Below are 23,787 nucleotides of genomic sequence, written 5' to 3' on the forward strand. Positions count from 1 at the left end.
CTTGAACCCAAGTACATGATAAAAGTTTTTTTCTTTTTTTTTTTCATTTTTTCATCTATTATACTTTAATATACAAAATATTAATTTTTTAAAATTCGTGCCTAAAAGAAATTACTCAAATTTCGCTGGATGGAGGGAGTAAAAAAATTATCGAGCGTATAATTTTTTTAAAATTAATTTTAATAAAAAAATTATTGAATTTATTGATAATGTGGAAATGATGACATATTTAAGGCATTGTCAAAATGATTATGAGTAAATATGTGGGAGTTACAAGGGTAAATTGTCAAAATTATTTGTAAGATAGTATTCAAAAATAAAAAATGCGTATATTTAGGGAACAGACTGAAAAGAAAATAAATAACTTTTCCGTCTACCAAGAGTGTAACACAGTTACCCGATTGAACGTCCACAAAAGTGTAATACTTTCCCTTTTGGGACATGACCTCACTTTCTCCTTTTAACTACAACCACTCATTTTCATAATGTTCAAAGACAAACCACACATTTCTACTTAACACACATTTATCAATTATTTTCTCAAAACCTGTGTCCACCAAAAGTGCAGAGGGATATTTAGGATATCATCCACTGTCAAGGATATTTTATGAAAATAAAAATAGTTTAGGATCTTATGTTCTTTATAAGTTACGCATAATTTATTTTTACTTTACTGATTGAGTGTTTATATCGCTTGTTAATTTGACAAAAGAGCCCAATTATAGTGCACACATACAAGATAAACTTTCAAACAAGAACACAACTTTAATCTAATATAAATAGCATTTACAAAATTTAAAGCACAAAGCCATAATTCAATAAATTGTATATAAGATTAAATCTATAGTCAATATTGATATGATTACATTTCAAATGAGATAAGGTATTTTACTCGATATAATAATTAAGGAAGCTATGTGCCTTCGATATAAATATAATGAGAGGGAATGGGCCTAATGGGCCAAATGATACCCTACAGGCTACAAGTCAGATTTTCAAAATTAAAAAAGAAATTATTGTTGGCCCACTTAATATAAATAGTTGAGAAACATAACTAAATAAACCTCAAACGTTCAGTAATAACTAAAATTTCTACTTAAAACTGAAAAAAAAAAAAAAATTGAGGAGAAAATTCATGCATCACCCAAGTTGGAATCCAGAAAGTTAGATTTCTACTAAACAATACAAGATCTAAACATTACTATATAGCATTTCATATTACCACCAACATCCTTAGATGTGCTCTAACGTAGATACGAGAATAGAAGATGAAACACGACGACGACGAGACCAGGAGGCTCGGTCGATACAAGAGACGAGCACACGTAGCTAAGGGGGTCGTGCAATGTACACTCCGAGGTAGCACAAAAATAGAGGATGAAAAAAAGAAGGATATAACACCCTCAAGTTCAGTCACTATGCATCATCATCCACAACCAACACGAGCACGAGATTAGGAGGCTCGTCCGATGTGAGAGACGAGCACACGTAGCTAAGGGGATCGCGCAATGCTTACTCCAAGGTAGCACGAAAACAGAAGATGAAACAAAGAAGAATATATATAACACCCTCATGTCATCATCATCCATAACCAACACTAGCATGAGACTAGGAGGCTAGTCCAATGTGAGAGACGAGCACACGTAGCTAAGGGGGATCGCGCGATGCTTACTCTTTTAGTGAAAGGCGCGCGCTCTGGACCTTCACTGAGAGCTTCAGCTTCTGGTCTTCCATGTCTCTGAAAAGTGCAAGCAGAATTGCTCGATACACTTCGCATCTTTGGTTCGTCTGCTCCACTTCTGCTGTCAGTTCTTGGATTTTCTTCTCCTTCTCCTCCTACAAAATGAAGAAAAACTCTCTTTAAGACGCGTTTTAGTAGAACGAGAGTGCTTAAACAAAGGAAACATAATGAGCCATAAACGACCAACCCGTTTGTCAAAAATAAAGCCCAAAGCAATTACAAAGGCACATGAAAATTGGTTACACAGTTTGTGACAATGTCTGCGGGGAGCTGGCAAGCCAGGGGATTTTTTCACTATTATTTTCGGATACAGTTATGGGGAATACGGCGACTATATATAATGGCCAAAATAGGATTCCGCCGAAAGTGACTAATGTTGTCCATAATTAGGCACAAACGAAATCCTAATGGATTTAGGATTACGGCTTTTCTCCCAGTGTACATTGTATCCAAAATATCTCAGTGAAAAATCCCGGTTTGGCATCGGTCCCAGATGTGGTTACACATGTAAACAATTCTCATATGTTTTTTATTGTTTTTGTGATTATCTGTGCATGTTATTTCCCCACAACTACAATAACCGTTACTAACAAAAATGGACCAAACAACATAAACCCTTAACCCTGTCTATAATATAAGTTTTCATGCCAAACAACAACTCCCACAACCTTTTATGACCTAAAAATGACAAGGAAGTTCAATGTGTGTGATTCTGCAGCTTCAGACACAGTTTAGTATCATTTACAACATTGTATCTTGGTTTAAGAACAAATGGAAAGAGATAGTCAAGAGAATCAAACCCGGGATAGGCACGATGAAGATTGATTCTTGATTGCGTGCATCTCCTTGTTTCCTCCATTTGCTTCAATGGTGCAATGGGCAGAGCCAGAGTTTCTGCTCTTTACAGCAGCGACGCGTTTTGAAGCCCCTTGCAGAGCGTTCATTGCCACATTGTAAACGTGTATAGATTTCGCGCCTTCTTCCACGTACTTCAGAGCTTCTTGGCGTAGATTATCATGACGAACAATTTGAGATTCTTGATAAGTGCTTGGCCCTCCAAAAGCAGATCCGGGCATGGCTTCTCCACAACCGGTCTTGGCGTTTCTTGTCCAGCGTTTCAGAACATATTCAGACGGGAGCATGAGCACATTCTTGGCTCTGAAAACCGAGAGTATATGTCTGCAAGTGATACCTGAAAACTCAAACATCCGACAGCTACACGTAGCTTTCATCTCAAACGTGCTGAATCTGACTGTGTGAGCTCTGTGCTCCTCGCCAAATTTAGCTACCCGATACGTTGTTACTCCACCGGATTCGTCGACTATAGTTGCCGGATTAGCAAGGGTTTCCACCAGTTCCCCTTGAAAGTTCATGAAAATTCTCCGAGTGTAAAGGCTAGCAGCCTGCTTTTCCATAGGGGACGGCGTCTTCAAAACGGGAGTAGCAGTAGACGTATCAAAGTCATCCTTCAATTCCTTCTCGTGCCAGCTCGAAGCAACCTTCTCATACTGTTTAATCAACAGCTGTATCGTGGGCGAGCTGCTCAAGAAACCGTCAGAGAAAAAGCTCGAGGCATCACTGCAGTCCACTGCGGATAGTTCCCCAAAAAACACATCCCTCAAGTAAACCGGGACCCACTGATCACGGATATTATACAAAGACTGCAGCCACTCATTATTCATCAAATAGTACCTACTCACTAAACTCCCCCAACAAGACTCGAACTCCTCAACCGTGTCGGCCTCATTCACACACTTCCTCAACTCAAAGTCGAAGCTCGGGTTCACCTGACACACGTTGCCCAACTTCTCCTGCGTCTGCCTGAGCACACTCCACCTACAGAAGCGGTTACGTGCCTCTGGGAGCACCTGCGCCACGGCCATCTGAATCAGCCTATCGGGATCACTAGTGACGGACACAGGGACGCGTCCAGACATTGCACGGAGCCACGTCTGGAGCAGCCAGACGAAGGAGGCGTCCGATTCATTCAGAAGCAATGCACAACCAAAGAGGACAGGATCACCATGGTGGTTTACACCGGTGAAGGTGACGAATGGTATCTTAGACCGGCTGGACCTATACGACGTGTCAACCCTAACAGTGTCACCGAAATAGCTATAGTTCGACCGAGAAGCAGCATCGGCCCAAAACACATTCCCACACAGCTCACTGTCACCCTCAAACGCATAGAAAAAACCAGGATTCTCAGACTGCATTCTTTTTAGATAATCCAGTAAATATTGAACCCCGGGGCCCAGGTTTCTCTGCCTATTGCTGCTATTATTCATTTGTAAATAAATCCCCAATTTATGCTGCAACGAAGAATCAAACAGCATTAACCAAAAAACCCTAATAACTCTACTTAAAGAATGAAATATAGCAATTGTAATCCTAATTGAACCTTGCAACATTTAAATTATGAGCAAATTAGTTGAATTAAGAAAGAATCAGAATGCAGCAACACAAAAATTCATACTTGCTCGCATATGCGTGTATATAATCAACCAATATATAGAATCAAGGAAAACGCAGAGATAAATTATCTATCGAAGCGATGGGATCATAATCGAGTAAGGGGAAACAGAATTAACAAAGAAATTATCTAGCAAAGCGATGGGATCAAAATCGCAGTGAAAATTCTTAGTTAGCTACATATTTGTGCTGGCCAGAAGCACATTATTCACCCCCAAAAGCCAAAATGATGAAAAATTGAAACTTGCAGCAGGTATCAGCAGAAATTTACATGGTTTTGAATACTGGGACGAGAATTTACGAAAATTGGCGCCGAAGTCGGAGGTGTGAGTAAGAGGAATTCTTCAATTCTTTCACTGAGTGAGAAATTGCAATTTCTGAATTGCTAAATCGGTAGATATAATACGAATAATTGGGAAGAAATATTGTATGATAATAAATGCAAAAACAATTGCATAATAAAATAATGTTATAATTTTATATCATCTTTTTTTTCTTCCTAATATATAATCAAATAAGCAACTAGCACGCAGACGAGACCTCTGCACCACACAAAGGTGTGAAAACAATCGTATCCAAGCGAAAACATTATCCACACAAAGATGGGAACACAATTTACACGCACGCGAAAATTAAACCCAAGACTTATTGCAAAGAAAAAAAAATTGAATGCCACTTTAGCTAGATTTCATTAGCTCAAAAACAACAACAAAAAACAACAAAAGACAAAACCACAAAAATAACAACAAAAAAGTTTTTGTAAATAATTTCCAACTGTTGAATTAGTTTTGAACTTTATCATATATGTTAGGAATGATTTCCAACAAACGATATCTCAAATTTGTAAATATAACTCTCTTCTTCTTTTTTTTCCCTTTGAAAAAAAAAAACACTAAACAGTATGATGATGGTAATATGAATAAAATCCAAATCATTTTAGTTATAGCAAAAGAGTTTCATGTTAATTTTATAAAATTACACACGTGGGAAATCTATAACAGCTAATTGAAGTATATTTTTATGTAGGGTTAATTGTATATAAATTATTGACTTTAGTCAAATACTAATTTTGCATACAAACTTTAAAAAACAGTGTGATAATTATTGAAATATCATAAATTTTGATTTTACATATAAATTTTAAAAAATAACAAAATAATAAATGAACTATTGATTTAATTTAATTTTACTATCAATCGAGATTTCGACCAAATTTACTATTCACATAGCTAGCCGAATAATCTAATATTTCGTACATTCAAATAATGGCTATGATGTATCATCACTAACGTCGTTAAATTCCCTCACTAAATATCAATTATTCGCCTAACTATCTCAGTAATAAATTTGTCTGAAATCTCAATTGGTAGCAAAATCAAATTAAACCAATAGTTCGATAATTATCATGTTATATTTTAAAATTTATATACAAAATTATATCCATCAGGCTATCACAAACATATGTCAAAAACAAACCAAAACTGATTTTATAACCTACATGAAATACATGTTGATTCAAGGCATCTATCTAAGGATATCAAAATGGATGGGCTAGGCCTACACAAACATAGCCCAGTGACCCAGTCCTCCCAAACATAGAAATCGTTTGATCGACTCAGATTATTTTTGACAGCTCTATGTTTTAAAGTTGAACAAAATATTTGAAAATAAACAATTGAATCTATTTAAATTATCCCCCCTCCCAAAAAAAAATTATTCAAATTAAAATATTAAAATATAGTTCGATTGTTTTGATTTTTTTATTTAATCGATTTTACTTTTTTTTAAAATTGATTTTTTTTAATTCAGTTTTGATTTTATTTGAGTTGAACAAAATCGAAAAATCGAATTATTTTATATAATAATAAATATTAACATATATAATGAATTATTCAGTACTTATAAAGGTCATGATTTGGTAATTTGTTATTGATTTGTAATGAATGATCCGGTATTTATTTTAGTTAATCCTAATGTGTTGTTAATTAATTTAGTGGATATTTGCATATTCTTGAGATGAAAGACGAATAATGATTAAAAAAAAAAGTACTCCGATTCGATTTTTTCAGATTGTGGGGTTATTCCGATTTTTTGATTTTTTCGGTTGTAATATTATAAATTTCAGTTATTTCAAATTAATTTATTTGATGCGGTTTATTTCATTTAAAACCGAATATAAATTTGATTTGCTTCGATTTTAATATATAAAACCGAATCAAAAATCGAATGCACACCTCTACTACATTTAACCTATATCAAGATTGGACCATATTGCACATAATGCAAAGGCAGAACAACCCCTCATCGCCCTTGCGTCGTAGTAAAGGTGAGCTCATTGACAGAGATGGAGTCCGGTTTCGTGGAGGAAGACGACGACGACACGGTCGAGAGGCGTCTCCTCACGACGAACGCCGGCTGGGTCGGGAGGGGAAGAGGGCTGGTCTCGCTCCCCAGCATTATAACAACGGTCGACATGGAGGGCCGCTCGTTGGGATCTTCTTGGACACATAGTAGCCCTATGTTTATGCACTTGATCACTTCGGATTTCTCGCATGATTCCGACAACGTCGGATCAATCACGTCGAGGGCTTTGTTGTCGCACCACAATCTCCATGTCTGAACACAATGCAGCTTCAATAAGACAATGCACATAACAACAATACACACATTGAAAGAGAAAGAGTTTATCAAGGTGTGATAAAACTCACATAGCCTAAGAGATTTAGGACTTGTTGTGGATTATAGAATCCTGTGTTCTTCCTCCCACTTATGATCTCCAGCATTACAACTCCGAAGCTGAAAACGTCGGATTTGGTCGAGAATTTCCCGTCCAACGCATACTCCGGTGACATATAGCCACTTGAAGAAAGCAAAACAAGTAACTCAAAGGTTAAATGTCATTAATAAAAACGACAACACATGAACGTCAAAGGTAGTAAAAAACTGTGATCTTTCAGCGCATTTTTTAACTAAACGACCACGGTTTTATCTACGGCCGCAATATTTTATAAACCATTGTCTTTTCAGTGTTGTCTATCAGCATTTTGCTTGTTGTCTTTTCTTGTAGTTTGTCTTGAAAAACACAACGTTTACTCGAATGTGCAATCTTCACACGACTTCTAAAACATTGCAATTACAACATTAACCTCTTTGGTATGTTGTAATTGAAAAAATTAAAAAAGTCGTGTCAATATTGTAAATTCGGATAAACATCGAATCAAATGAATGAATCAAGAAAGTGTTGTGGACTTACTAGGTTCCGACCACTTTGTTTGTGCTTGCCTCTGTTCCCTTGCCTTCAACAATCCTTGCTAAACCAAAATCAGAAATCTTAGGGTTCATATCTTCGTCTAGCAAGATGTTGCTTGTTTTCAGATCGCGATGAATGATTCTCAACCTTGAATCTTGGTGGAGATACAGCAGCCCTCGAGCTATCCCCAAGATGATGTCGAACCTCTTCTTCCAGTCGAGTAGCAACCGGTTGTGTTCGTCTAGAAAAGAATGTAATGGAACATATATATCTTTTCACAGCTAATCAGGATGGAGAGTGATGAAATGCTAAGCATAGTAAAGCTGCACTAACCAAATAAGAAGGCATCTAAGCTTCTATTAGGCATGTATTCATAAAGCAAGATTTTTTCACTCCCCTTGATGCAGTATCCAAGAAGCCTAACAAGATTCCTGTGTTGAAGCTTGGCAATCAAGACGACCTCATTGAGAAATTCCTCGATTCCTTGGCCCGAGCAGCTCGACAGCCTCTTCACTGCAATTTCATGCCCCCCCGGAAACCTTCCCTGCAAAAGTTTATCGAGTCTCAAAGTGCATTCATGAAATTACGATGTTACAGGAAAGAGTGATGGACATTATCGTGACCTTATACACCGGCCCGAATCCACCTTGCCCGAGCTTATTTGCATCCGAGAAACTGTCTGTAGCAGATAAGATTGAATCCAGATTGTAAAAAGGAACATCAATGTTCGTGCCATTTTCTTGCATCAAGTTATTCACTTGTCTTTGGCTCTCGTTCGAGAAAAACACCGAGCTGGCTTCACTGCGTCTGTTATATCCTGAAAAAAGGCAGAAAAATCGAAAATAAAGTGGGATTGGATCAAAAATACAATCCAATGCAGTAGCTCTTCTTCTCATGTACCTGGTCTTTCAGCCGTCGTCCTCCTTCGATACAAGATACAGGCAGAGCAAGAAAGTAGTATAATTCCAGCTACCAAAGCAGTGATGGCAATCACATACACTCTTTGTGACTCGGTGCCTTTTTTCGGGTTCACTATGGATGCAGCTGTGCAAAGGAAATCATTTGAGTCAATTCTTCCAGTTATTTTTCTTGGTGAACTAGAAGTCATTGGATATAGTAAGATGCTCCTAACAATATTCAAAGTTTCAACAAAAACACTCAAATTCGCAACAGAAATAAGTAGGAAAATACCTTCAGATACGCGTAGAGAAAGGATAATGCTAGCAGCATCAGGATCAACCCAATGAAGATTCAAGACTTCGATCCAAACCCAACATCTCGAAGAAGTACCAGCAATAGCATCTTCGAAATAGTATGCCTGACACTTGCAATCATCCAAACACACGCCTTCGCACGCAGTCTCATTTAGTTGCGCAGTCTCATTTGGAGCATGATCAATTGGCTTGAAGCTTCCCCCAATTCTCATAAGCGGTATCTTCACAAATTTTTTTCTCTGGCTGCATTCTGCAGGTTGGACCCTATCACAGCCGTCAGAGTACTGTTCAACATCCCAATCTTCCGAAGAACCGGGGTTGAATCCAAGAGGACACGTACACATATGTGTTCCGGATGTATTGCAAAGACCGAACTTCCCACATGCGTTGTACACGCTGCAAGGATCATCGGACGCCGGCCACGCTCCAGACAACAAACTCACACCATCGCTCAAATTATAGAATTGTATCTGCCCTGAAGAGTTCATCACCAGCCTTGAGTAGTTGAAATTCGGGCTCAGCGAAGATTTGTTATATTTAATTGTCCTTTTTCCATTTCCATTTCCATTTCTCTCATTCGATGTTGTGGCAGAACCTGATAACATTTGGTCTACAAAGGAAGGCAACGCGTCCTTCATAAACGAACTGTCCTTTATAAACGAACCAGGCTCATTACTTTTCCAGTGGACATTAACAGATCTCTCGTATATTTGATACACACCTTGCTCTTGCACGAACGAGTAGTCCCCCTCAGCTGGATTACTTGGACTAATCCACGAGCTCAACTTCACAGTATCGTTCAGTTTCATACCAGGAAGAAACGTATCAGTTGGCTCGCTGAAGCTCTGCCACACTCTTTCACTTGAATTAGCGTCAACAAGAACCAAGTTCCCGGAATCCAACAGCTGCAGTGTTCGGTTAGAATCTGCAGACCTCGCAAGCTGTGTAACGGGGTAAACTTCACCCTTGCTACACTCAACCTCAACATTTCCATCATCCTCTCGAATTCGGATACCTCCACAGGAACTGGGGAGTGGCGCATCTCTTTTCGCAACCCACACGACAATTCTTTGTGACACATTGTAATACCATATGCCTAAATATCTGCTACCATTGTTTCCTTCAGGAGTGAAAAAACCAAGTTCAAATCGGCTCCCAGCTGATACAAGAGTCTCAGTACTCAACTTTAATAGCTCCCCCACGCTGATGCTATCTCTACCCTCACATTTACAACAACACGAAAACACTAATAATGTGATGAGGGAGAAGGAGAAGGAGAAGGCTGAGAGAAAATGCATACAGCCCATCCCCACAACAAGTCTAATGAATCTAGTCAATGCATTGTTACATTACATTTATCATTTCCAACTCGGCAACTCCAAATGATTATCATAATCTTCTTTTCCTGAGTAAAGATAACTACATTTTGTAACTTATTGAGTAGAACCCACAGTATTTTCTTCCTCCACTAAATATTAGCCCTACACAGATAGTGACATGACTCACCATGTTTTTTGCAATGTTCCTTAACTAATTTTGTTGACTAAAGGGTGTATTTACTTCTAAGAATTAGACAAGATAGATAAAAATAGTATAGGGCAATCCACTGTTTACTTATATGGATTAAAACTTTGGATATCCTGAGGCCGTTCATAATTTTTAGGGTTAATAGTGTTTTATGTCCCGAACTTTCAGCGTTTTCCATAAAATGTCCCGAACTTTCATTTTTTTCTAAAAAACCCCGAACTTTTAATTTTTTAATAAAATGTCTCATTATACAAAATTCGATGACGGAAAAATGACAAAAAACGACGAACTTTCAGCATTTTCTAACAATGGTAGTTCCTAATATGATTTTCCAACAATGATGGTTCCCAAAATATTTGTTTCGGCGAGATAATTCATCATTTTGTCAACGAATTTTGTATAGCGGGACATTTTGTGGAAAAAACTGAAGGTTCGGGGTTTTTTTTGGGAAAATGAAAATTCAGGACATTTTGTGGAAAACGCTGAAAGTCCGGGACATAAAACACTATTAACCCTAATTTTTATCATTTGAGCTAATTTTTGCTTGATTCATATCCCATTAAAAGACTAGGACTGGAGAAATCCTATTAATGAAGATAAAAATACTCAACGCTCCGTTTGGGGATGGAATACAGTAACCCAAAAAGTTACTACCAAATTGATTTCCACAATACCAATATCACAGTTCTGTGCGACAATTCATCAAACACGCTGTCTACAATATTCACTCCACAGTCCACACTAACAAAGAAATGCTCAATGAATGCTGGCTAAAATTACCTTTTTTTCATCACCACCATAAATTGTCTCTGCAGTCATCTCTTGACTGAAAAAAATTACTGCCAAAACAAGTAACAGCCATCAATTATTTAGTAGTACATTAATTGATTGAAATCTAATTCAGTTCAGCGTGTAAGATGGGATCCATGCGAAACAAAAATCACTGGACCGTACTTACGTTCACACGCTTTTGAAAAGTCTCAATTGTTGTTATTGACCACAGATTTCACCATATACAAGTATAATTCTACCACTGCAAAAACTTGATTTTCTTAATTATTCAAAAGATTACAAAAGTGGAAAGAACACGGAGGATCTAACCTTCAAACTCAGCCGATGTCATCAACACGGACGCCTCCAAAACAGATGGATTCCACTTCACGCACTGTATTTTACTACTCCGGCGGAAATATTAAAAAAAATATATTGTATATTACCCTCTGTTCCATTTTAAATAACTCAATTTCTATTTGAATTGTCACACTTCAAATGATAATTTCCACAAATTTATATATATATATATATATATATATATATATATATAGGGAAAGGTTCAAGAAATAAAAAAAGAACAGAGAACTATTTTCAACCATTCGATTATTAAGATCTACGGTGAATGTATCATCTTGTTGGATGAATGCAGATCCTGGGTTCGAATCATGAAGGGAGCAATTTTTTTATTTTTTTGACTGCATTAATTTTAACAGCGAATGCATTAATTTTTACAGGAAATGCATTAGATTTGATGGTTCTCACATTCTCACAAATAATGTAGTTATCTCTAGAACCACACCCTATATATATATATTTGTCAAGTGAGTTTTTTTTCCCAACGACTTAGAGCATCCGCAGTCATTGCACCCACTCCTGCAACGCTTGCACCTCCTTCGCTTGCACCCACTCCAGCAACGCTTGCACCCATAGTGGGTGCAATAGAAGTGCAATAAAAGGGGCGCGTGTAAACACGCCCCTCCTTCGCTCCCACTATTGTCGAGTGCGACCCATCGCCCCCCTCCCTTCGCTCCCGGGTGCAGCAACGGCGCTGGGTGCGATAGGCCGGGTTCGATCCGGCCATCGCACCCAGCGCTGCGGATGCTCTTAGTTGAATTGCACTATTTTAGTTCTCTCTATCTCCCTCTCTTTTTTTTCAATCTTTCTTTATTTGTTAATGAAAATAAATATTTTTAAAAACGGTAAACTGAAATTCGAAATATCTGGTAGAAGCATTAACTACTTCAACATGAAAACTAACATATATATCTATTTATTTATTATATGAAAACACAGTTTGTGGCAAAATCGTAATTAAATAATCAATCAAAGAGTATTTATGAAACTCAACAAAATAAGCTCATAAACAGCTTAAAAGCTCCAAAAATAAGTTCCAAGAGCTTATAAGCTCCCCAAAAAATAAGTTCATCTACCCCAACTTATTTTTTTATAATCTCATATGCCACAACTTTTTTACAAATATTTTTCAATTATAATTTATTATTTTCATCATATATCATTCAAATTTATTTTTTTTCGATTTTCTCTCTCTAAAAAAAATATTTTCTCTCTCTAACTTATAAGCTTAATTATCCAAACAGTTTGACAACTTATAAGCTCTTAAAAATTACATCTTATAAGCTCTTTAAATAAGCTTAGCCAAACACCTTCTTAGTGAGACGAATGGAGTATATAAAAGAAAAATCTAATGTAAACTTTTTTCCCACCATGATTTCTCTCTCTTTAATTGAATAATGACTTAATCATTACTTTAATTAAGGATAATTCAATCACTCAATTTATTAACCCTCAAAATAAAGGATAAACAAAAGAAAATAAATCCCTTATTTAGGGGTGTAAATTTGGGTTGCGGATATCGGGTATACCCTCACCCGTTCCGATACCAGCGCGGGTATCGGGTACCCGATACTCGCAAAATCAAGGAAGAGGGTCGGGCGCGGGTATTGTTTTTCCAAAAACTGCGGGTATCAAGTACCCTCGAAGTACTCGCATGTATTTTTTAATTCAATAAATAATTTTTAGAAAATATGAAAATAACTCCCTAAGCCCTAGACTAGTCAATCTCAATTTTTAGGAAATATGAAAATAATTTGTTAGTTGTTTTATTATTATTTCTTCGTCACAGGTTTTATGAATAATCAATGAAATAGAAATGATATTTTCAATTTTTTTTCTAAAATGAGGGACAAAATACCCGCGGGTAAAGAGGATACCCGCACATTGCGGGACAAGAATACCCTCCGACCGGACAAAATACCCTTCAGCGAAAAAAAAACCCATCAAAATTAAAAGTAATCAAGAACTTGCGGGAAATGAGGGTACCCTCATACCCGCAGCGAATACCTGCTGCGGGTATTCGGGTATCCGCAGCATATAGGCGGGACGGGTGAGGGTGGGGATTTCAGACGATTTTATCCTGCGGGTATCCGCATTTTGCAGGTAGGATAGCCACGAATACCCGAATTTACACCTTACCCTTATTAGTGATTCATTTTCATTATTAAATCAAACACTAAATAAAAATAATAATTATTACTCGCATTTCTCATTTTTATTTGATTCTATTCCTTTTTTATTTTTCCACTTGAACTAAATTGACACTAAATTATTTTAAAGAGTTTGTAACTTGTAAGCTCAATCAAACAACCAGAATTGGAATTCTTCAAATATGAAAATTGATGTCCCCCTCAAAAAATAAAATAAAATCGATGCGATATTCAAGCATCGACTAACAAGTCAACAGAGTCTACGGTTTGAACGAAATTCCGGAAGTCGTTATACATCAAAGTTTAATTATAATTTCTTCAAAAAAAAAAGTATAATTGTCATTTTCACTTTTTTATTTTAATTTGCCACCAGAGAAGTCGACTTCATGCAATTATTCGATATAAAAAATGTTTTGTTTTGTTTTTTTCCCTCTTGGGATGTGATGATTTGGCTTTCTCTTAAATATTGTTCACTTTGATTTGGAAGTATTACCTTTTCCCTCTGAAAAAGTAAAATAAAAATAAAATGTAGGAACAAAATAGAGTACTTTTTTCAAATTAATTTTGAAAGTATATAACTTATTGAATTTGGCCCTCACAACTATATATGTGTTGGTATTAATTTATTAACTATATATAATACCGATTTTATTTGGTTTTGTCTTCTTTAATAATTACAATATTCCTTGTATTTTTATAAATATATATTGTTTATTTTACAACATAGTGTTATTTCGGTTATAAGCATAAAGGAATAAATAAATAAGGAATACAATCTGTGATAGCTCGAAGCCAATTTATTTATTTGAAATTTATTTTTCATGGAATTATTTGAATTTTAATTATTTTCTTTGAAGTCATTGAAAATTTTATTATATTGTTCAATTATAAATTGTCTAGTCGTGCCCCTAATTAGATATAAGATTTGGAACTATAGATTTAATCAATAATTAGACTTTTTTTTTACGAGGAAAAAAGCAGATGTCGTTCCTCTCCACCAAGCGTGCCCTAACCCTAACTTTCCACCGTTAATCCCTCTCCGATCATGTCTTCCGGTGAATTTCAGCAGCCCTCGCTCGACAGGGGTGGTCTTAATTTACCCCAAGTTTCGAACAACTTCATCAAAGCCTCTACTGACGTTGCTGGCCCAGTTTTACCAACCTCCAATGCTAACCCTAGTTTGCCGAGTGTTTCAGCGCTGAAGAATCAACAGCCGCTGCTTGGTTCTTCCTCTTCTACCGCAAAAGCTGTTGGAACGGTGTCCTCTTATGCCCATGTCACGGCACCCCAACGGATCAGGAAGCCGGACTTACCGGCACATAAATTCCACGCGCTTCAACCCTTTGCTCAAGGAGGACATGGCGTGCTCAAAGTTCCCCGCGAAATCCAGAATTTTCAGGCGTCAAAATTCCAACACGCGCTTATTGTTCGTTTCATGATGAATAAGGGTGTAAAACCTAGAACCACTAGAGAACTCAAGGCGGAATTACAATCGTTGTGGGCGATCAAATCTCCTTGGTTTCTCATGCCGATGGGAAGAGGGTTCTATACTTTAAAGTTCCTCAACAAGGAAGATAAGGCTACCGCTAAACGTCATGTGATCTGGGATCTTCCTGCCGGTTCGATACGTCTTCGTGATTGGGTTCGCTTTTTTAACCCCTATAAAGAATCGTCCTCTTTGGCTCAAGTTTGGGTGAGAGTCTATTACCTGCCGGTGGAGTTCTGGCACCCGGAGGTTCTTTCGGGCATAGGTCGATGGTTGGGACAACCGTTGAAGATTGATGGTACGTCCATTGATGATGAAGTAGCTCACTTTGCTCGTATTTTAGTGGAAATTGATCTCTCTCAACCTCTCCCGGAATTCATGACGATCGATGGAGGCGAGTATTTTTTTAACATTGAATTCAGTTATGAATATATTCCTTTATATTGCACTAAATGTAAGATAACTGGTCACTCGCCGGACAAGTGTCGGCGAGGAAAAGCAGGGAAAACTGTTGAACCTGAGGCGAAGAACTTTAGAGGCCCGGAATGGCAGGCTGTTGTGGAGGCCACGAGTAAGCAGCCTCTCGATGGAGAGGTGGCTTCTGATTCGGAGTCCGAAGATGGAGCTAAGGAAGCGAGTGTTGCTTCGCCTAAGGAGTTTACAGGGCCGGATCTTTTGGAGTGTAACAGGAGTTCGGGGACTAAGCATAATCAACGGGGGTCTCAGGATGTTAACAGATTCGCCATCCTTGAAAATTCCTCGATTCATGAAGCTTTGGAGATTAACATCAGGATACCATTCCTAAGAACACAGCTGGGGACATCGACATGAACACTGCTTCGGATGAAAATAATAATAATCAAGGAATGAGGTCTCAACAGCAAGAGAAGGGTTCGGAAATCGCTGCCATCCATGCTCAGCAGCCTCTTTCGGTGGAACTTTTCAACAAACAGCTGGGGGACGTCAATTTAATGACGGCAGACGGCTCTATTATGCAGGTTGATGGGGACCAAAGGATAGAACAGTTGGAGGACGTCTCGAAGAAGGTGGCAGCAGGCTCATACCACCCTTCTCTTCAGGTGGAGCAAATTAACGAACCATGGGGGGACGTTACGGAGAATGCGGCAGCAGGCTTCACTCAAGTTTCTCCTCAGGAGGAGAGACAGGGGAGGGATCGAGAGACCATTATTCAGCAGACTGCGCAGAGCACTCATGCTCATCTTTCGGCTGACCAAACAAGCAAGGAAAAGAAAATTCTCGCTATAGAAAATGATATTAAAGTGGAGAGGTTTAAGCATGAGGTTTCAGGATCAAGCTTACCTAAACGTGGCAGAGGGCGTCCTCCCAAGAATGATCAGAATGCGCGCAATCATAATAAATCTCTTCTTCTTCAGCAAGAAAGTATCAAAAATCGTCTCCGGAAGGCAGTTGATGCTGGGCATCAACCACGTGATTATATTGTTGATTATCAAGAGTCGGAGAGTTTGCAGGCTATGGACAACGTAGCAAACAAACGGTGGGATAAGGAAGCGGAGCTGGGGTCTTCTCAGCCCAGAATCAATCAATAACTCTTATGAATTTTTTGGTTTGGAATGTCCGAGGCTTTTCGGACGATTCTAAATCTCTTCTTAAGGAACATTGTCGTTCCTTTTTGCCTTTACTTGTAGGCATTATTGAGCCTAAGAAAAGCCTTCAGAAAGTTCGCCAGAGCTATTGGAGATCGATTAATTTGGTCCCTCGTCATCAAAATTGTCGACAACCTCGGAGATCGAACATTTGGTTGCTCACTAGTCCGGCTGTACAGACCACGATTCTGCTCTCCTCGGATCAAGTCATTATTGCCGATTGTGTTTGGCAAACCTACTTTTTCAGAGTTGCTGTTGTGCATGGTGCGAATGATCACATTTCTCGACGTGCTTTGTGGACGAACCTTCTTTCTTTTGTTGATGGGAACACGGTGTTTATTGGAGATTTCAATGCCGTTAAGGGAGCTCATGAGCGACGTAGCTCGGCGGCGCCTTTGAGAAGTTCTTGCAGCGAGTTTTGCGACTTCATTGAGGCTTCAGATATGATTGAATCGCCTTCTTCTGGCATTCGTTTTACTTGGTCTGGTCGGAGATTACTTCCTCGGCATGTGGAGTCTAGATTGGACATGGCGTTTTTCTCTCTTGGTTTTGCGAATTTGTGGGCTTCGGTTAACACCCATGCGCTCCCAAGGCTTACCTCTGATCACTCTCCCTTGATTTTCCAATGCAGCGATGAGATGGGTAATGGGAGACGCTTCAAATTCTTGAATATGTGGACTTCTCACCCTAACTTTCTTGAGCGAGTGGCGTCTTCTTGGGATGCTGCGACTGACGTTCGTTGTCCTATTTTTAAAATCATGTTCAAGCTCCGTCGTCTCAGAAATGATCTCAGGGCGTGGAATAAAGATGTGTTTGGGCAGGTGGACATGCAGATTAATTCGGAGCAAGTCTCCTTGCTCGACGTGCAGAACAGGATTTCTGACCACGGTTACACAGATATGCTTTTTGAGGAGGAGGTCAGTCATCAAGCTCGGTTGTCTTCTTTGCTTGCCAGGAAGAACTGTCTTTTGCAACAAAAAAGTCGTGCGCACTGGCTTTCTGATGGAGACCGGAATACTTCTTTTTTCCATCGTGCTATTCGCTTTCGAAAGCAAAGTCATAGGATTGAGCACTTGAAGATTGGCGATGTTGTCTCGTATGATAGGGGAAATATTCAGCAGCATATTATTGATTTCTTTTCCTCTCTTTTTAAAGAAGAAAGTCCCAGTAACGTGAATTGGGATATGCTGGAAGGTATTATTGATCAATTTGTGTCTGAGGATCAGAATGGGAAGCTCACGCATATACCTGATGATGAGGAGATTATGGCTGCGGTTTTTAGCTTGGATGCGAATAGCTCGCCAGGCCCGGATGGGTTTTCTGGGAAGTTTTTTCAGAGCTGTTGGAGCATTATACGACTGGATATTCTTTCTGCGGTGCGTGCTTTCTTTCTCAACTCTTATCTGCCTGCAGGTTGCAATGCTAGCATTTTAATTTTGATCCCAAAAAAGGATGTGGTGGAGACGGTGGCTGATTTGAGACCTATCATTCTGTCAAATTTCTTCTTTAAAATTATCTCCAAAATCCTCGCTACCAGATTGGGGGAAGTGGCGGCTGTTGGGGTGTCGCCAAACCAATTTGGGTTTATTGGAGGTCGCTCGATTCATGACTGTATCATGCTTGGCTCTGAAGGTTTTAGCTGCATGAATCGCACCGGAAAACGCTCGAATATGGCGTGCAAAGTGGATATTCGCAAAGCCTTTGATACTATGCGCTGGGACTTTATTCTGAATGTGCTCAGGGTTAACGGTTTTCATGGAAAGTTCATTGAATGGATTTCCATTATCTTCAGCTCTGCCCGGATTTCCATTCTTTACAACGGGCAGTTGAGTGGCTACTTCGCTTGTTCTAGGGGGGTTAGGCAGGGTGATCCTCTCTCTCCTATTTTCTTTGGAATTGCTGAGGATGTTTTGAGTCACTTATTTCTCAATTGTGTGACTACTCGTCACATTACTTCCATGGATTTCAGCAGAAAGGCCACTTTTCCTACTCATTTGCTTTATGCTGATGACATCTTGATTTTCTGTAAGGCGTCGATGAAAAACGCTCGCAAAATCAAAGAAATCTTGGATCTCTATGGTGATATTTCGGGACAAATTTGTAACCCTGCTAAGTCTCACGTTTTCTTCGGGAAGGGCGTTTCTTGCGTTATGAAGAATCGTGTGATTAGTGAGCTTGGCTTTGCGATGAGATCTTTGCCGGTTACCTATTTGGGTGTCCCGATTTTCTCTGGTCGCATGCGTGCTTCTTACTTGATTGGTATTTATGATAAGATTGTCAATAAGTTTTCAAGTTGGAAGGGGCTACACTTATCTATGGCAGGCAGAATTTGCTTGGTTCGCTCTGTGATCCAAAGCTCGGTGACGCACTCTATGATGATATATAGATGGCCTAAATTCCTCATCTATAACCTGGATAGGAAGTGCCGCAACTTTATTTGGTCGGGACATGTGGACAAAAAGCCTTCGTGCCCGGTGAGCTGGTCTAGGGTTTGCGCTTCTCGGGCGGAGGGTGGCCTCGGGGTTAGGTCTTTCTCGGCTATGAATAGAAGCTTCTTGATGAAGATGGCCTGGAGGCTTGTGCAAGGCCGAGATTTCGCCCCTTCGGTCCTGGCTACTCGCTACTTGTCAAATTTTGGCTATGCCAAGATGTTCTTGGCTTCTTCGCCTTTCTGGACTGGCGTGAGGGAGCATGTGAACTCCTTGGTGATGGATTCTTATTCCTATATTGGCACTGGAGAACACATTTATTTCTGGCATGACGATTGGCTAGGTTACAAGTTGGCGGACAAGCTTCACATTCCACCTTTTATGAGAGACTTCCTGCAGCAAGCTGTGAGTGATTACTTCTATGATGGCGTTTGGCATTTCACTCCAGATTTTGTTATTCAGTTTCCTGATCTTGTGGTGGATATTTTGTTGCTTCCGATTGGGGAGGAAAGTGACACTCGCTTCTGGAAACCTTCTGTTAGTGGGGAGGTTTCGGCCTCTCTTGCCTATGTTGCGCAGTCTCCGCATTTTCCCAAAGTCCTTTGCGGAACTTGGATTTGGGAGCGTTTTATTCCGGACAGAAGATCTCTTATCGCCTGGCGGATTCTGCATTTGAAGATGCCGACTATGGATGGTCTGATCAAAAGGGGCATGCACGGCCCCAATAGATGTGTGATGTGTGGGTTGGCTGAGGAGTCTATTGACCACTTATTCTGGAATTGCAGTGTTATTCGGCAGATTTGGGTGGTTTTCTTTGATTGGTTTGCCAAATCGCACATGCTGGACTGCTTGGATATTCATAGCATGTTGGCTGCTGCATGGAACACGGATTTCAGTCCGTTGGTTCGGTCCTATTGGAAAGCTGGGGTGATTAATTTCATTTGGAAAATTTGGGATTGCCGCAATCAAGTGACTTTTAATGATGCCAGTTTCCACTCGAATATGATTCTTGGGTTCCTTAAAGTTGCGTTTAAGGAGATGGATTCCAATTTCCCTAAGCTTGGGCGTTCTCATAACTCCTGGCAGGATTATTTGGTGCTTAGGCGGATTGGCGTTGCTATGCGCGCTGTTCCGCCCCCTATGATGATTGAGGTACACTGGTGGCCTCCGGCGGGGCAGTGGATTAAAGTCAATACTGACGGTTCGGCGCTTGGGAAACCTGGGAGCATTGCTGCGGGCGGTGTTTTTCGTGATAACTGGGGTGCGGTTCGCGGTTGCTATCACTATAAAGGGGGTTCGGGGTTTGCTTTTGAAGCGGAGCTTTTAGCGGTCATGCATGCCGTTCGAATTGCGAATTCTCGTGGTTGGCACTGGCTTTGGATTGAAGCAGACTCGTCTTATGTTGTCCAGCTTCTGCACTCACGTTCTCTGAATGTCCCCTGGCGTTTTCTACCGATCTGGAAACAGACTTTAAATTGGCTTTCAAATTTCCGACTTCAGATCTCGCATATTTATAGAGAAGGAAACAGTGCGGCGGATATTATGGCTAATCATGCCCGGATCGAAGGGTGGTGGCCCTTTGCTATTGAGGATATTAAGATTGCGGTGTCTTTAGATATGGCGACTCATAGTCGCGTTCGTATGAAGACTTGATGACTTGGGGCGGTTTGGAGTGGTTTCTGCTCGGCGGGGGTGTCTCCGGTCTTCGTTTGGTTGATGCTTGGATGTATCTTCATGGAGGGCTTCGGTCCTGGCTTTCTTTTTTGGGTTCTCTTTGGGCGCGGGAAGGAGCTTTGGCGACGGCGTATAACCGGCCAATTTCTCTTCTTTTCTGCCGTCTTCCGAGACAGGGGCGACGGCGTCTTACCGGCCTCTGTCTCGTCTGTCTCATGATCTGTTGGGTTGGCTCTAAGTTGATTTCCAGCAGGCTGCTGTTCGGTCTCGTGTGTAGTCTCCGGCGGTCGGCGACTCCTCGGCTCTCTGGCTTGAGGTTCCTTTGGATGATGGTGAGAGATTTGGCGACGACGTATAACCGGCCAAATTCTCTTCTCACTTGGCGTTTTTGGGGACATGGGCGACGGCGTCTTACCGGCCTTTGTCTCACTTTTTTGTGGTCTTTTTTGGTTTACTCAGCGACGGCGTCTAACCGGCTGAGGTTCACCTATTTTTTCTTTTTGTTGGATGATGGCGACGGCGTCTTACCGGCCATCGTCTTTGTTGTTTTGCGTTTTCTTGTTTCGGTTGTGACTGGTTTGAGCCGGGATTGTTTTGGGACGATGGTTAGGCCGGAGTTTCAGAAACTTTCCTTTCCGCTCTTCTGGTCGTGGTTTTTGTCGTTAGACGGGCACTCTTTTTCATTTTCTGGTTTTTCCCACGGGGTTTTCCATGAAAAGGTTTTAATGAGGCTCGGCCCTTAGTCTGCTTTTTTGTGCTTTCAAGGGTTTCTTTGTACTTTTTTCCTTTTTCCTTTTTTAATAAAATCGCATTTTAATAATAATAGATTTAATCAATAATTATAGAAATTTATATTCTCATAGGATTATTACTTTAAGTTGGGCCTAAATGAATTATTTGTAGTATACTTTTTATGTTGGGCTATATATAAACTTTTCCTTAATTTAATGGGTAGAGGTTTTATATTTTTGAAGCCCATTTATCATATCTTATCATAGGCCCAAATACCTCTTAACAATTTCAAAGTTTGACTTTCATTTTAAGAATGTATAATACGTGTTGTTAGCAGCTTAACACCACATAATCTTCGTATACTCATCCCAAAATATTTAACATTTTCAGAAAATTGAAGTTGGAGACACAGTGGAGAATCGAATGGACACATCTAGTCATATTTTGAACAATAATGTCATTTTGAAATATATGTAGTATCTAATATTTTGTATAGTATAAGTCTAGCATATCAAACCATGTTCTTTTCAACTTAGTTTAGTATCCAATATTTTTGGTGTAGCATAAGTCTTGGATCCTAAACTATTTGCATGTCATATCCAACTTTTCAAGTTATAATATTAGTACTTTATGTTTATGCCATGTCTAGAAGCTTTTAAAATTCAAGTTTTATTTGAGCATTTTACTTATCAGTTTATTTACTTTGGAATTTGTTTTAAAATGAATAAAATTATTCACTTTATGATTTTCCGCATTAAAATATTTATTCAAATTTATAATTTATACTTTAGTTAGATTAGGGTGTTACACGATCAAAAGCATGAAGATAGAAAGATGATTAAGAGGGTGTTTGGCTGAGCTTATAAGCTCTTCAAAACAAGCTTATAAGTTGTTTAGGAGCTTATAAGCTCCTTTAAACTGTTTAGCAAAATAAGCTTCCAAACAGCTTATAAGCTCCAAGAACTTATAAACTCCTTAAAAAATAAGTTTATCTAACCCAACTTATTTTTTTTATAATCTTACATGCAACAATTATTTTTTAAATATTTTTCAATTATAATTTATTATTTTCATCTTAAATAATTCAAGTTTATTTCTGTTCGATTTTATCTCTCTAAATATATTTTATATCTCTCTAACAATTTTTTTTTCTCTATAACTTATAACCCCTTAAGAAACTACAACTTATAAGCTCTTGAAACATCTTATAAGCTCTTTAAAATAAGCTTAGCCAAACAAGGTCTTGGAGTATACTTTGTGGTAGGGATGTCAGTGGGTGGGTATTATCCGGACTAGAACTGTTAAAATTATTACGGTTTTGGATCCAAAACCTACCCATTGCTTATTGGATCAGCACCGGACCGGACTATTAAGTTATAAAATAAAATGGTTTGGGTAGATTAATTACCCATGTATATGATAATACCCATGGATCTAATAATACCCATTACCAAATTCAAAAAAGCCCATGGGTCTGACCCACTCCACCCCACCCCCCACCCACCCCCCCACCAACAATCCCCCCAAGCCATTTTTTTTAACAAATATGATTTTTTGACCACTGCCCCACCCCCCACGCCACCCCCCAACCCAAGCCAAAAAAAAAATAAAAATTATTTTTTCACAAATCTGATTTTTTGACCACTGCCACATCCCCCACCCCCTCAAGCCAAATTTTTATTTTTTTTCATAAATCTGATTTTTTGACTGCTGTCCCCTTCCCCCAAGCCAATTTTTTTTTATTTTTTCACAAATCTGATTTTTTGATTGCTGCCCCCCACCCCCACACCCCAACCCACCCACCCCCACCCCTCAAGCTAATTTATTTTATTTTATTTTATTATTTTTTCACAAATCTATTTTTTGTATTGCTGCCCCCTCTCCCCCCCACCCACCCCCATGCTAAAGAAATATATACTCCCTCCGTCCCTGAAATGGCTTCCTCTTTGGGGACGGCACGAGTTTTAATAAAAAGTTGTAAAGTGTATTGATAATGGAGAAAAAAGTGATATAATTATTATTGAAAGTTGTGAAAAGTGTTATAATTAGTATTGAGAGTGGTGAAAAGTGAAAAGTAAGAATAAATAAAGTATTATTAGTGGTGGGGTAGGTTTCCAAAAATGGAAAGAAAGAAAGATGAAGTTATTTGAGGGACGTCCCAAAATGGAAAAAGAGGAAGATATTTTAGGGACGGAGGGAGTATATATATATATATATATATATATATATATATATATATATCAGATTTTGATTAAATCAGATTTGTGAAAAAATAACAATAAAAAAATTGGCTTAGGGGGGTAGGAGTGTGGGTGGGGGGAGGGGGGCGGTTAAAAAATCAAATTTGTGAAAAAACAAT

The 23,787-nt window shown here is 39.0% G+C and overlaps 2 protein-coding genes across 6 annotated transcripts; both read right to left on the minus strand.

Moving 5' to 3' along the window:
- Nucleotides 1–1,149: 1,149 nt before the first annotated feature.
- Nucleotides 1,150–4,662, minus strand: LOC131012620 (protein FAR1-RELATED SEQUENCE 9). Of its 2 annotated transcripts, none has more exons than XM_057940605.1 (3): nt 4,515–4,662; nt 2,542–4,053; nt 1,150–1,836 (listed from the first exon to the last, which is right to left on the minus strand). In XM_057940605.1, the coding sequence occupies exons 2-3, from the start codon at nt 4,027–4,029 to the stop codon at nt 1,669–1,671; spliced, it is 1,656 nt and encodes a 551-aa protein (XP_057796588.1). In that variant the 5' UTR covers nt 4,030–4,053; nt 4,515–4,662; the 3' UTR covers nt 1,150–1,668. The 2 variants fall into 2 exon arrangements, with proteins under 2 accessions (XP_057796588.1, XP_057796587.1); XM_057940604.1 differs by having other exon boundaries at nt 4,485–4,662.
- A 1,727-nt stretch (nt 4,663–6,389) lies between these two features.
- Nucleotides 6,390–11,466, minus strand: LOC131012621 (G-type lectin S-receptor-like serine/threonine-protein kinase At4g03230). Of its 4 annotated transcripts, XM_057940608.1 has the most exons (10): nt 11,306–11,466; nt 11,163–11,237; nt 10,985–11,043; nt 8,655–9,892; nt 8,364–8,507; nt 8,087–8,280; nt 7,797–8,007; nt 7,467–7,704; nt 6,922–7,072; nt 6,390–6,829 (listed from the first exon to the last, which is right to left on the minus strand). In XM_057940608.1, exons 3-10 carry the CDS (start codon nt 11,002–11,004, stop codon nt 6,515–6,517), a joined length of 2,511 nt encoding a protein of 836 aa, XP_057796591.1. In that variant the 5' UTR covers nt 11,005–11,043; nt 11,163–11,237; nt 11,306–11,466; the 3' UTR covers nt 6,390–6,514. The 4 variants fall into 4 exon arrangements, with proteins under 4 accessions (XP_057796591.1, XP_057796592.1, XP_057796589.1 ...); XM_057940609.1 differs by lacking the exon at nt 11,163–11,237; XM_057940606.1 differs by lacking the exons at nt 10,985–11,043; nt 11,163–11,237; nt 11,306–11,466 and having other exon boundaries at nt 8,655–10,385.
- Nucleotides 11,467–23,787: the final 12,321 nt, after the last annotated feature.

The sequence above is a fragment of the Salvia miltiorrhiza genome, chromosome 2 (genome assembly GCF_028751815.1).
Source record: "Salvia miltiorrhiza cultivar Shanhuang (shh) chromosome 2, IMPLAD_Smil_shh, whole genome shotgun sequence".
Classification (NCBI taxonomy): domain Eukaryota; kingdom Viridiplantae; phylum Streptophyta; class Magnoliopsida; order Lamiales; family Lamiaceae; genus Salvia; species Salvia miltiorrhiza.

What these genes read in the sequence shown, in the direction of transcription:
- LOC131012621 (XM_057940606.1), bottom strand. Translation starts at nt 9,984, where the DNA reads ATGGGCTGTATGCATTTTCTCTCAGCCTTCTCCTTCTCCTTCTCCCTC. An exon ending in TTCTCTACGCGTATCTGAAG is followed by an intron (nt 8,508 to 8,654) that starts GTATTTTCCTAC and finishes TCCTTTGCACAG; the next exon opens with CTGCATCCATAGTGAACCCG. An exon ending in CTTAGATGCCTTCTTATTTG is followed by an intron (nt 7,705 to 7,796) that starts GTTAGTGCAGCT and finishes ATTCTTTTCTAG; the next exon opens with ACGAACACAACCGGTTGCTA.
- LOC131012620 (XM_057940605.1), bottom strand. Translation starts at nt 4,029, where the DNA reads ATGAATAATAGCAGCAATAGGCAGAGAAACCTGGGCCCCGGGGTTCAA. An exon ending in CTTCATCGTGCCTATCCCGG is followed by an intron (nt 1,837 to 2,541) that starts GTTTGATTCTCT and finishes TTCATTTTGTAG; the next exon opens with GAGGAGAAGGAGAAGAAAAT.